The sequence below is a fragment of the Penicillium coprophilum genome (assembly GCF_028826855.1).
Source record: "Penicillium coprophilum strain IBT 35676 chromosome Unknown utg000002l_segment0_segment1, whole genome shotgun sequence".
Taxonomy (NCBI): domain Eukaryota; kingdom Fungi; phylum Ascomycota; class Eurotiomycetes; order Eurotiales; family Aspergillaceae; genus Penicillium; species Penicillium coprophilum.
In genome coordinates this window covers 445,882-458,101 of record NW_026622722.1, presented here as the reverse complement: position 1 = coordinate 458,101, position 12,220 = coordinate 445,882, and the positions used below count along the sequence as shown (strand labels likewise).

At 47.4% G+C, this 12,220-nt stretch overlaps 5 protein-coding genes across 5 annotated transcripts; 2 read left to right on the top strand and 3 right to left on the bottom strand.

Moving 5' to 3' along the window:
- Positions 1-1,544: 1,544 nt before the first annotated feature.
- On the top strand, positions 1,545-3,669 carry N7500_002226 (alkaline phosphatase; the record flags this gene model as incomplete). The annotated part of the gene is made up of 3 exons (XM_056673372.1): positions 1,545-1,657; positions 1,711-1,937; positions 1,991-3,669. 3 exons carry the CDS (start codon positions 1,545-1,547, stop codon positions 3,667-3,669), a joined length of 2,019 nt encoding a protein of 672 aa, XP_056533897.1.
- A 300-nt stretch (positions 3,670-3,969) lies between these two features.
- Positions 3,970-5,736, bottom strand: N7500_002225 (uncharacterized protein; the record flags this gene model as incomplete). The annotated part of the gene is made up of 8 exons (XM_056673371.1): positions 3,970-4,056; positions 4,107-4,222; positions 4,288-4,315; positions 4,367-4,570; positions 4,626-5,316; positions 5,367-5,439; positions 5,501-5,514; positions 5,582-5,736. 8 exons carry the CDS (start codon positions 5,734-5,736, stop codon positions 3,970-3,972), a joined length of 1,368 nt encoding a protein of 455 aa, XP_056533896.1.
- A 2,080-nt stretch (positions 5,737-7,816) lies between these two features.
- On the bottom strand, positions 7,817-8,236 carry N7500_002224 (uncharacterized protein; the record flags this gene model as incomplete). The annotated part of the gene is made up of 3 exons (XM_056673370.1): positions 7,817-8,029; positions 8,089-8,146; positions 8,196-8,236. The coding sequence occupies 3 exons, from the start codon at positions 8,234-8,236 to the stop codon at positions 7,817-7,819; spliced, it is 312 nt and encodes a 103-aa protein (XP_056533895.1).
- Positions 8,237-9,192: 956 nt separating this feature from the next.
- On the top strand, positions 9,193-9,918 carry N7500_002223 (uncharacterized protein; the record flags this gene model as incomplete). Its single annotated transcript, XM_056673369.1, has 1 exon — positions 9,193-9,918. One exon carries the CDS (start codon positions 9,193-9,195, stop codon positions 9,916-9,918), a length of 726 nt encoding a protein of 241 aa, XP_056533894.1.
- Positions 9,919-10,637: 719 nt separating this feature from the next.
- Positions 10,638-12,190, bottom strand: N7500_002222 (uncharacterized protein; the record flags this gene model as incomplete). Its single annotated transcript, XM_056673368.1, has 2 exons — positions 10,638-11,918; positions 11,981-12,190. 2 exons carry the CDS (start codon positions 12,188-12,190, stop codon positions 10,638-10,640), a joined length of 1,491 nt encoding a protein of 496 aa, XP_056533893.1.
- Positions 12,191-12,220: the final 30 nt, after the last annotated feature.

Here is a 12,220-nt window from a genome sequence, read left to right as displayed (position 1 = left end):
CCCGCCAGTTGGTCCCATGATTTCGAGTTCTGCGAATTCGTCCTCAATCTGGAGAGGAATATAAGGGTGCATGTCCATATCTATTTCCAGTTGCTTGGACTTCTTGAGGTCTTTGAATTTCAGCGTAGAAGACAGAATTGGACATCCTGTCACAGTCGGGTTAGGCTCTGGGCACTCAATCCATTGCTGTAGTAATCGGCCAATAGCTTGTCGCTTGCCGTATCTGAGAACATGGGGGGTAACGTTGGAGAGGTGTTGTCAAGATTGAAATTGACATGGTATGCACTTTGCTGTAAAAAGGGTGAGATTAATCCAAGGCCAATGGAGGGCATTGCTAAGTTCTCTATTTTAAACTCCATTGATTCAATTCATCTTAGTGGACATGTCAGGACTTATAGACCCGCTGCTTCGGACCGGGCTTTGGCTTCTTCAGAGAGTGCCATCAAAAGACAATGAACAAAGGGGTGGACTCGAGAGTATCGCCTTGATCAAAGTGCTAAATTTAAACCATACAGTGTCTAGGGGATAATACGTACACTGTTTGATTGGTCTCGAGTGTAGACTGCCGATCACAAATAGTAACATGTCCATGCTTTGAAGGATCGAGACAATGAAGATTCCACGGCCTTTGGAAATTCGTAAGCTATGTGGACGGAATTTCATGGGTTCTACTATCGACAATAAAGAGTCGACATGGTAACTTGGTAAAGGTGAGAAATGAGAACAATGAAAGCCAACGCCATGTGGGCTGCTGAGAATAGATTTTCAATGCAAACAGAATTGAATAGAACTCACTCGAGAATTTGAAATGATTTTCTCCGTATAGTCCGTGACAGATTAAATATCATATATTGAGATTGTCTTGGCCCCAAGTTACCCCCTCGACAGAGAGTTACCATCTCCAGCACAGGTTCTGATGGTAGTTGACTTTTTTTCTCAATTCGTTAATGCGTCCGACTACTATCACTACTATATCACACTAGGATTGGTAATATTGGAATTCTTGATCTTCGGGGCTCAACTTCGTTTCGGAGCAGACGACATAGGATATTTCAGCCGAGCACCTAACCCTTCTCTCGGCATCGGAGGGGTATAAACTAGACAGACACCTTGTAGCTCTACATTCGGTGCCCGTTAGGATCAGTCAATTAAACGTCATTCCACCCCATCTCTCATCCATCCCACGTGCAATGACTCGCCAAGCTCACCAATCTTGGCAAAGAACGGGGGTTGGTTGGACTTGGCTTGGCATTCCATTCCTTGGACTTGGCAAGGAGGTTCAAGCTTCCCAGGTAAAGCACAAGGATGACACACGTGTAAATCTTGCTTATTTCCTATTCGTTCTTACACAAGAATCGTACTATATAGCGATAACACTCTCAGAAGGGATTGGGATATTTCGGAGATTTGTGTTGCTATATCACTCTATATATTGTCTTGGAAACTCTTGGCAGTTCGCTTGTAATTAGCTGCGAAGCTCGTACTTAATGCAGGCACTTTCTCTCTAAATGTAACTTGCATTCATCACAATCAGAGCCACCAAGATGCGCGCTTCTGCAATCTCCGCGCTAGCGTGTTTCGTTGCGTTTACGGCAGCTCAGACCTTCCAGCGGCTGGGTGGTTGCCCTGAGTTGGGATGTATCTTCCCACCGGATCAGTATGTAATCTTTCAATTGCACCTGATGTCTAGCTACTAATGATCATTTGCAGAGTTGACTTCCTAGCGGGTCAATTCTTTGACATCCGCCTCGAAGTACACTCCCCTGTCAATGGCTCTGAAGCTCGCGTTGGAGAGCCAGACGAGAACTTCAAATTCACCATCGCCAAGAAAGGCCATGGCAAGGGCAAGGGCAAGGGCAATGCTCCTATCTCTGCAACGGAATACTTCAAGATTGATGAGCCTGAACTTGAGAAGTGGGACTTCACATGGTTTGAAGGTACTATTCTCCTGTCATTCCGTTCGTGGAGATATACAAGCTAACATAAACAGATCGGTTCGCCCAGGATGCAGAAACACCTTCCCTTGTCAACGTGACCTCCAAAATCTATAGAAGAATTGCGCTTTATGAGCCCGGCGAATATGAGGCTACTTTGACATATTACGGGGAACAAAAGACAGTGGCCAACTGGTTCGTTCGTGATCTTCCTACCAAGCGTCGCGCGAAGAACATCGTCATGTTCATCGGAGATGGCATGACAACAAACATGATAACTGCAGCACGTCTCATTGCCCACCGCAGCATCAACGGAAAATACATGACAAAAATGGCATTGGACAAGTTCCCCGTGCTGGGTCACCAGATGACACACTCCATGGACTCGTTCATTACTGATTCGGCCAATTCCGCGACTGCTCTTTACACTGGGCACAAGACTACCGTCAATGCTTTGGGTGTCTATGTAGACTCCTCTAGCGATGCCTTCGATGACCCGAAATTCGAAACAATCGCCGAAATCTTCCGCCGCAAGAACAAGAACGCCGGTGTTGGCATTGTGTCAACTGCGTTTTTGGCAGATGCTACCCCCGCCGGCTTGGCTGCTCACACCAGTGATCGCGGCGAATACGACCATGTCATCGGCTCATATTATGCAGGCGGTCTAACCGACTATGAATGGACAAACTGGGATGGCCCCGATGTGCTCCTTGGCGCTGGTGCGGAGGACTTCCTCAAGAGCGAAGAGACTCGTGATTACTACAAGCTCTTCGCCGAGAAAGGCTACAACGTGGCCTGGAACAATACTGCACTACACAGTGCCTCAAATAAGGAGAAACTACTAGGTGTTTTCCAGAAATCCAACCTCGCTACTTGGCTTGATCGCAACGTCTACCAGTCCAACCTTTACAACCAGAGCAACTACCCAGATGGCTCAGGCCGCGATGCAGACGACTTGCCTGGACTCAAAGACATGACCCTCAAGGCGATCGACGTTCTAGACAAGCGACACCGCAAAGATGGCTGGTTCCTGATGTCCGAGGCCGCTAGCATCGATAAGCAGATGCACACTCTGGACTACGACCGGTCACTTGGCGAGCTTCTCGAGCTCGACGATACCGTACGCGCGACTATCGAGAAACTCGAGAAGCTGGGTCAGCTCGAAGACACCCTTATTGTCGTCACAGCTGACCACGGCCATGGCTTCGACGTGACCGGCTCCGTTGATACGAAGTACATGGAAGCGCAAGAAGACGACCGCAGCAAGCGCAATGCGGTTGGATATTATGAAAACTCTGGCTTATCGCAATACACTGTCGCTGGATCCAACGCCTTGCGATACTCTGAAGGAGTCCACTTCCCGGCCCAATGGGACCCAAGATATACCCTGCACGCGGGTGTTGGTGCCTTCCCTGACCATCGGGAGGATTACCGGGTTCACAGCGAGGGTCCTCGCACGCCTGCCGTGAAGGACAAGAATCATGGCTATGTTGCTAACTACAAGGACGCGGTTAGTGGTTTCATGGTCAATGGAACCATCCCCCTTGACGCAGCGCAGGGTGTCCACTCGTTGACCGATGTGCCGGTCTTCGCACGCGGCCCGTGTCAGGAGCTGTTTGGAGGTGTATATAGCTCGATTGATATTTTCTTCAACATGGCTGAATGCCTGGGTTTGTCGGAGACGAAGGGACATGGAAAGCCCGGGCAAGGTGGGAAGCCCGGGGGTGGACATTAGTACCATTCTGGCGATGGCACTGTTTCACGGAAGTTTGGAATAATTTAAAGCTAACTCGTGAAGAGCTCAATCTGTACAAGAGAAAAGATCTGATACTGAGAATTGATCATGTTCGAAATAATATACATCCTTTAAATAGCAACACCCAGACGCAAGGTTCGTGATCAAGTTAAACACCAGTCTATTTACAATGGCCCAGCCAATTGAGGCGATATATCAGTCAACATCTATCAAATCTATAAAGCAACCGTTTGAAGCACAGGAGAACATATGATATGGTCTCCAAGATAATAACCGAGTCTAGGTGGCGTTGTTGGCACAGGTCCAGCTAGCCTTGGACGAGCTCTCGTTGATAGCCAAGCCCGAGACATAAAGTCCCAATCCACACTAGTCTTGTCAGCACCAAATTCACAGCCCCATAAATGGATAAAACATACAATAGCACAAGCAATTCCAAGAATAATCAAGTTGAGAATAGTCAAGGAGATCTTTTTGATTGACGAGAACCACTGTCCCTTGTTCATCATGAGCCAGAAAATAGCAGGGAGGCCGTCTATATCCTCAGTTAGCATCTTGTTCCTCATCAGAGGTTTCCAAAATTAGTCTCAAGACACTCACAGCTAAACCAACTTCCGAATAGGGCACTCTGCACAACAGATTAGTAGACGAACAGTGAAAAATGATAGGGAGAACATACAATCAAACTCAGCAATTCGTTGAACACCGGAATCGACTCTGCGATGACCCAAGCAATAGTCCAGGTAGACAGGCCGATCGCGACCCATGTGCCTGTGGCCAAAAGACTCTTCTGGTGCATGTGGTGCGAGCGATCACCGCGGAAGATTCGAACATAGATATACTTGCAAGCGACATGGCCGAAAATAACACCGGCAACAATAACCTATTCAAGGTTAAAATAGATCCCCAAGCAAACTGCAAGAAGAAAAGTAACATACTGTTGGGATGGCCAGACCGTAGGCAACCTTCTTCATCATAGGTCCAGCCGACGATAGGGCCGGAGACGAGACACCCGGGCCAGCATAGCAGTAGATGACCATGGCGGTCACAACGTACATGGTAGTATCGACAACCTGGAGCATGGCAAGGGCCTTGGGGAAGTCGCGAGGATCCTGCATTTCCGACATGATACCGAAGAAAGAGACGTGGGCAATGAAGGCGAAGACAATGTTGGTGACGGCCAAGAAACCTTCCTGGAAGGTCGGGGTCGTGGTGATATCGTTCTGGACATCATCGGGGGCCTGTACAGCGATGGAAATCATCGTAACGATAGTGGCGGTCAGAATACTGATGGCGGATATGATGGACATCCAAAAGACCTTCTCTGCTGTGCGAGGAAGGGCGGCAAGACAGCTGACGACCAAGCCGATGACTCCAAAGACAATAGTGCAGGTACCGTGGTTTGTGATGGTGTTGAATAACACGGAGAAGGTGAGAATATGACTGGCCATTAGGAAGATGATGAACAGCAGTTGGCCGACAAAGGCGATCTCGCGCCCGATAGGGCCTAGAAGAAGCTCGCCGGCATCACCCATACTGTGGACCTGAGGATATCGCTGCTTGAACTGGCCCATGGTGTATCCAGTGTACCACGAGATACCGGACAGAAACATAATGATAATAAATGCCCTAGGAAATGGTCAGATTTCTTCCTGGATGGAGGCGGAGATTTCTCTTACGGGACAATTCCGAGGGTTGCCACAGCTGACGGAAGAGATAGAATACCAAGCGAGATGTTTTCAGCAACCATCACTGGATGAAATATGTTAGAGAGTGGTTCCTAATTGAACTGGGGCTAATGATGGGCTCTCACGCGTTCCAGCTTGCCTGTATAAAAAAGTCAGAACTGTGCTATTTGATGCAACAATAACAGTAAACAGAGTGAGATACTAACCACCATGGCATGATACGGTACTTCACTTCCCCAGATTCTTCATTTCCAAAGGGATCATCCGTGGGCTCTACCGGGTATGACTTCTTCTCCATGTCGGTGGAGTCATTGTATACATCGTGGTCCTGAGTAGGACGAAGTGTGTCTTGAACACTCATGTTGAATGGTATATGGAGTAGTGAAGAAAGAGAAAAGGCCAGGGCGAAAAGAAAAGGTACCGAAAATTGTGGAGGCCCAAAAAAGAACGGTTGGCCCAGAGTTTTTGCTTGGCGTTGGCGATTAAAGTTAGAATCTTCTATTACCAGATATTTCAATCTAATACTTGAGATGACTGTGGGTGAACCAACTTTGTATTCCCGATCTCGCTCAATCACTAAGAGATTGGGGTAAAATTGCCGACGAGGTCACAACTTAGACGAAGGGAATCCAAGGGTTTAACCAGCGACCTCCCACACCGGAGATTACATAAACATATCTTCACCGGCGCGACCAGAGAGTTGTGGGGTATTTCTGTGTCAGGTGAGCCAACCCCCATACGTTTTGGGCCTTGGAAGATAGTTGATTCTACACTCCGGCGACAGACTCTACCGGCCCGGCGCACCCGGCCCGGCGTGACCCCAGATACTGTAGGCCCCAACATTGTCTCAGCGATAGCCATTGATTAAGTTTTAGTCAAAGTTTTATGTACTGTCCACATACTAGGTTTACCCCAAATTTCAACCCCAGATTGTACCATTTGTCTCTTAGCAACAAAAGCGTTCTCATCTGGAGTTGAAAAATTTAAAGTAAATTATGCATGATCCAAGGAAATTAGAGTCTGACTGTGGCGCATTTTAACTTTACTGCCGGAACTAGAATTTTCTCGAAGGCTGCCGAGGTCCCTTATCAGCCTGGGAAACCTCGTGGTCCGACCTCGGGATGTCGGGAGACTCAGCCACCTGGCATTACATGAGTGTTCCAAACCCCCGGGTTTTAGCCTGAATTCTAGTCCCGATTTAGGGAATGGGGTAGATTGATATCCATATCCTCGATTAGTATTGCGGGGTGGGAAAATGACGTTTAGCGTATAACTACGGGCTCTCTTCCTATTAGAATCTCGAAACTAGGGTGGTATATTCGTCAAGATGACATATGTATCTTGATCTGAGCGCCAAGCTAGGAACCGCATGAGGCGCAACATGAGGCTGTTGAGGAGCGCCACCGCGATTGTTGTAATTGCTTGGCGCTAGTCTTTTCTTCCTTCCGAACCGGGGCATCAGTGCGCTGCAACCTTACTCAATACCGGGTATCGTCTAAATTCTGATTGCCAAAGAATCGAGGAATCGAGACATGGAAGTTTCAGTTGAGGAGTGTATTTCATTCGCACTTAATTAACGAGAGTTGGGATGCTCTCGACGCTAACCTTAATTCGGCATTCTTCACGCCAAGTGATTTGAAATCCTATGTCGTACGGATCGAGATTAGCGCCTTCCACGCGAAATGGCATTTCATTTCAAACTGCGTTCAAATTACTCTATTATTGTTCAATACGTAGTACTTTGTATAGGGGGGGCACTCATCTCAGCAAGATATGAAATCTAATACTGTTGGTGGCCCAAGGCCACGCTGTTTGCATCCAGTTTCAGCACGTGATGCACCTTGCGAAAAAGGGAAGTGCGACCGGGGCGGGTGAACCCATCACCCGATTGACCACCTGGGCACACTAAACAAACGGTGGGTGGCAAATCAGGGGCCAATGGACTAAACAGTGGGGAGCCGACTCTTCGCCGCCAAACAAGATGCTTCGTTTGCATGGATTACTTCAATTGGAATAAAATGCCGGATATTCAATACACAACCTCTTAGATTGCATCAGACTACTCCGTAGTTGGTTCTCGACTAATTGACTGCAAATGGATATAACTGTACAGTCAATCAAATTTACTTGAACCGAAGTCATCTATCTACTCAACTCTCCCACGGATGACGACAATCCAAGCTTTCCAACTGCACCGCCTACATAAATGATTACTTCATCATACGGCCAGACCTTCCGAGCCCGAAGGTAGCTATCTCTCCGGGTTAGAATTATATTGGCGGGGGCTATTGCATATCTCTAACCACAGTAATCGAAGTAGTGTCAACAGGACACCAGGTTATACATATAGCACCACTCCTGAAGCGCAGCCCGAGCTTTGCAAATCTTATATCGCATCAAATAAAGTACAAAGTCGGTTCTGGCTGCTATTTCCAGCGTCCTCACCAGGCAACGCTGTCCCCTGCACCATTCTGGGTACAGTAATAGTATAATTCATCTCCTCCGATGTGGCTTCCCTGGGACTCGCAATAGTATAACAGGTCCTTCTCGTTCTTGAGCGTACAATCGGGGCATTGGTCCCATTGCTTGCTCCCAGTGTTTCGGTTTTTATAGGCACCACATGCCTTTTCAGTCGCAGCTCGATTGTAAACATCCTAGAATGCAGTTAGAGCTGGTTTTCTCCCGGTGGTGCAAATTTTCAAATTGTACTTACCACTCCTTTGCCAGGGGTATCGATGCAAACACCTTGAGTGTGGAGGTCTGCGAAAGCACTACACAGTATTAATGCTTATCTCAAACATGTCAACTTGGAGATCTTACCCAGCAGCAAGAGTTGCAGCAATAAGTAAAATGGATTTCATCTTCGTAGTAATATTAGGAGAGGTGGCTAGGTTTCTGAGAATTGGGCGGCCGACGCAAGTTTAAATGCTCGAAATGCTGTAGAGGAGGCACATTGAAAAGGAGACAAAAGCCTATGTACTTCTAGAGCGCGTTTGCCTGACTGTCAGTAACTCAGATGATACATTAGCCCTTTCTTGAAATGAAACAGGACAAAATTCCGAGGAATCTCCATCAGAACGATGATCTTTGGCCTTCATTTCTTTAAAGTATACGCCGTGTTTCACGGTGACTTTCGTCATTCCGCAAGGTTCCTTGGGCGTTGTTTCACCACCATGCCTACTTTAGATTTGATTTCCAGGAGCTTACCTAGATATTCAGAGTTCAAAACATGACCAGGTATAAACCGAAGCTGTTGACTGTAGCCTTGCTAGCATACCTCGATCATTGATGGTTCCGATCTTCATCTCAGATGAGTATATACTCGCCAGATGTATTCTCATTTTGAAGGTCGATATTCCTCTCATAAAGGTATTCATAAATGAGGGTTTGAAGAATGTTTTCACTATTCCGTTCTTGGAATGAACTGGGTTTGGCCCCCACGGCATGTCACGGTCCGGCCGTTGAACTCGGGCTCATCCATGGACCATGGATGATCTACATCATCCTTCAGAACTCTACCAAAAGCTAAATCCATTATTTCATCAGAGCTTGTTATCTGCGGTCTATTTCCGGTTAATTCTCGGAAGTATACAAGTGAAACACAGATTGTGCAAAGGAGCGTTCGTACGGGATAGTTCTGGGAGATCCTTGCAAATAATATATTTCTATATGGATATCTCTAGTTCAACGAAAGAATTTCCCTGAAAGACTCTAAATAGGATCTTCTTTCCGCTGCCGACTCGTTCGATACCCCTTTTCTATCTATTCCTGTCCCAAGATTCACGGGGCTTTGCCAAATATCTGCGTGTCTGGCATTATGAAGACCAACATCTTCCTACTTGCTTCGCTCTGTGCGAACAGTGCACTCATTTCTGCCCTGCCGGCCGATACGGCTCTTCTTGTTCTTCACGATGGTACCACAAAGACTGTCGACAAGAAAGACCTAGGGGCCAACCTACCTGGAGTCTCTCTGTCTCCACCTATCGATTCTGTCCCAAAGTTCTTGAAGACCGGATCTAATGATTCCACCCATTCAAACCAATTGAGCAAGCGCTCCGGTGCGCAGTTCATCATTCCTCTTCCTGACGAGAAATTCCTCGGCTGGGACATCCCAATGTCTACCATTGTGCATGCGAACGAAGCCGATGCCACCGCTTCCATGGCACAAGGCCAGTCCATCGCAAACAGCATCTCGGTTAGCACCTCATTTACGGCCACCGTGGAAAAGTTTCTACAAATCGGTACCACAATCAACTACCAGTACACCGAAACGGCTACTCTCACTGGCACGGTTACCATGACCATTCCGAAGAACAAATGGGGTGCCATTATCAGCAACCCCTTGACCTATCGCAAAAGCGGATACGTGTTCAGTGGAAAGCCCGGGAGTGGACAGTACGAGCACTTCCAGGCGGATTCTTTTACCCAGGACACTTATCGCTATGGACAGAATTCTTTGTCCTGGGTTAAGGGTGTTGTTACAACTTGCTTGGGAGACTCTTACCCTCTGAAACGCTGCCTTGGAGATGGTGAATTGGAGTAAGCCTTGCTCGGTTGGAAGGTCCAGGTCAGGTGCCGGTACCGATACTACACGGCAGACGTGGACGGCCTTGAGATATTGTTCGGTGGGAGTCTTTTGTCGTTCACCGGACTCTTAGCGGGTGTGCACACATTTCTGTGTTACCCATCAATACTGCACCTGGCAAAGACACTTAAATTCATTTTATAGCAGATCAAGATATAACTTTAATCAAGACCAATATCGATCGTACTACCAATCTTCGTCTACCAAGGCCAAATTTCCAATCATTTCATTGGTCAAACTTTTCACCCATCCGTCATGGAATACGTGTCTCTTGTATCGTCGATGCCCATATTTGTTTATTTCGCTATCATTTGAGTGGGAAGCATGAAAATCTACGCCTGTATTTGCTAGATAAATCATCTCAAAACTCTATCGTGACGCATGGGGACCCGGAGAAGCCTTGAGAGGCAACTCAAATGTTCTTTTAAAGTATCCAACAGGGAATAAATAGATATCAACCGAGCTCAAGCACGAAAAGGATCGCTCCTATAATTGCAGCCATGTCAATCCGGACTATCAGTCATGATAATGTGACGGTTTTCATGTACATTGTCGCGAGCCTCCGGCATCGTGCGGTCTTTGAGCAGCAAATAAAGAAGTTGATTGCAACTTTACGTGGAATTTCGCCTCATTTTGTTCTGGGGAGATATTTACATTGGCAAGCTGATGATCCTTTCTCATCCATCAGATCGCTCTGGTAAGTCCTTCTTTTGACGCCACATTCCACACAGCAACAACAGGAATGGAATTGTTGCTAGCAAGATAAATGCCACCAGTGTGAATGTCCATCCGCGACCCATTGCTGTCAGCATAGGATCGATAGCAGCCGAGGCCGCGGCCGAGAAGAAAGACCGAACCATGTTGTTGGCGGCAGTAGCGGCGGCTGGATTAGCGGTATGTAGATCGACCAGCAGGGTAGAGGTGGAGATAAACCCACCAGTCTGCCCTACGCCGACGAAGAACAAAAGCACCTCTGGAGCCGCAAGAGGCGCACCATACTTTAAAACCCAACCAAACGCCAGCACAGTGACACTGCCGAGAACAACAAGGGGAATAGTAATCATACTGCGGGCCTTCTCGACAGAGATTGAATCCTTTATTGTGTCTTGTTGGCGGGTAGTAGAATTGGTGGCGTCGTTAGCAGCCATGCGTCTGTAGTTCCAGTCCAGCAGGCGTCCTGTCACAACTGAGGCCACAATAGACCCAGTGCCCAGCGAGATATAACATAGACCAATCTCAAGCTCGTCTAGACCATATTGCTCTGTGTATATCTCTGTAATAGACGAGAGAACCGTCATGTTTCCACCCATGATAATTCCTGTTACCAAGAGAACGATAATCGAGTTTGGATGGAACACAAGTATCAGGGGTTTCAGTGGGTTGGGGAATTGGAGTCTGTGTTCGATGACTTTCTTTGGCGAGTCGCTGCTGTCAGGTCGGTCAAGACTATCCTTGTCGGAAGAATACTGCTTATCCTTATTATGGCGAGAGAACAAGTGAATCAAGGGCCGATTCCACGGCTGTGCAGGAGAAGAGCCATCCCCAACAACGTTCCGGGCCGTCTCGGGGAGAAAGAGGAGCAGAGGCAATAAAAATATGCCAGAGGCGATGGTGAGGAACCAGAAGATTGATCGCCAACCCAGATATTGGGCTAAAAGACCTCCGATGATCGGACCAATGGCAGGGCCCATGAAATTCCCAGCCATCACAAAGCCCATCATCGATCCTCGTTCCTGTTTCGTGCTGATATCGGCCACGGTAGCCGCAGAGAGTGCCACGCTACTGCTGATCCCAGAACTCTGCAAGCATCGCAATATAATGAGAGCAGTGTAACTGTCCTGTAAAGCTAGCCCGATGTTTGAGGCGATATAAATGACAAAGCAAATTATATACGCTGGTCGACGACCTGTTCTGTCCGCAAAGTCCCCAATAAACATTGGTGCGATTCCTTGGAAGATCTAATATACGCTATCCGTTAACTTATGGGCTGGTTGATCTTCGTCAACTGGTTTATCCTCACCATGTAACTTGTCACAGTCAGATTGATCATAGATGCTGAGACATTGAGATCGCTGGCGAGCGTGTTCAAAGCTGGGAAATAGATCTGGGCCGACAAAGAAGAAAATAGACCAGCCCCAGCGGCTGTAGCAACAATGTATCTTTTTTTGGCGGTGCTAAAAGCGCTGTAAGGTGGAGGCACAGCCTCTGCAAGCATGTTTTCGGAATTCATTGTTGCTCAATTTCTTCCGACATGTGCAGA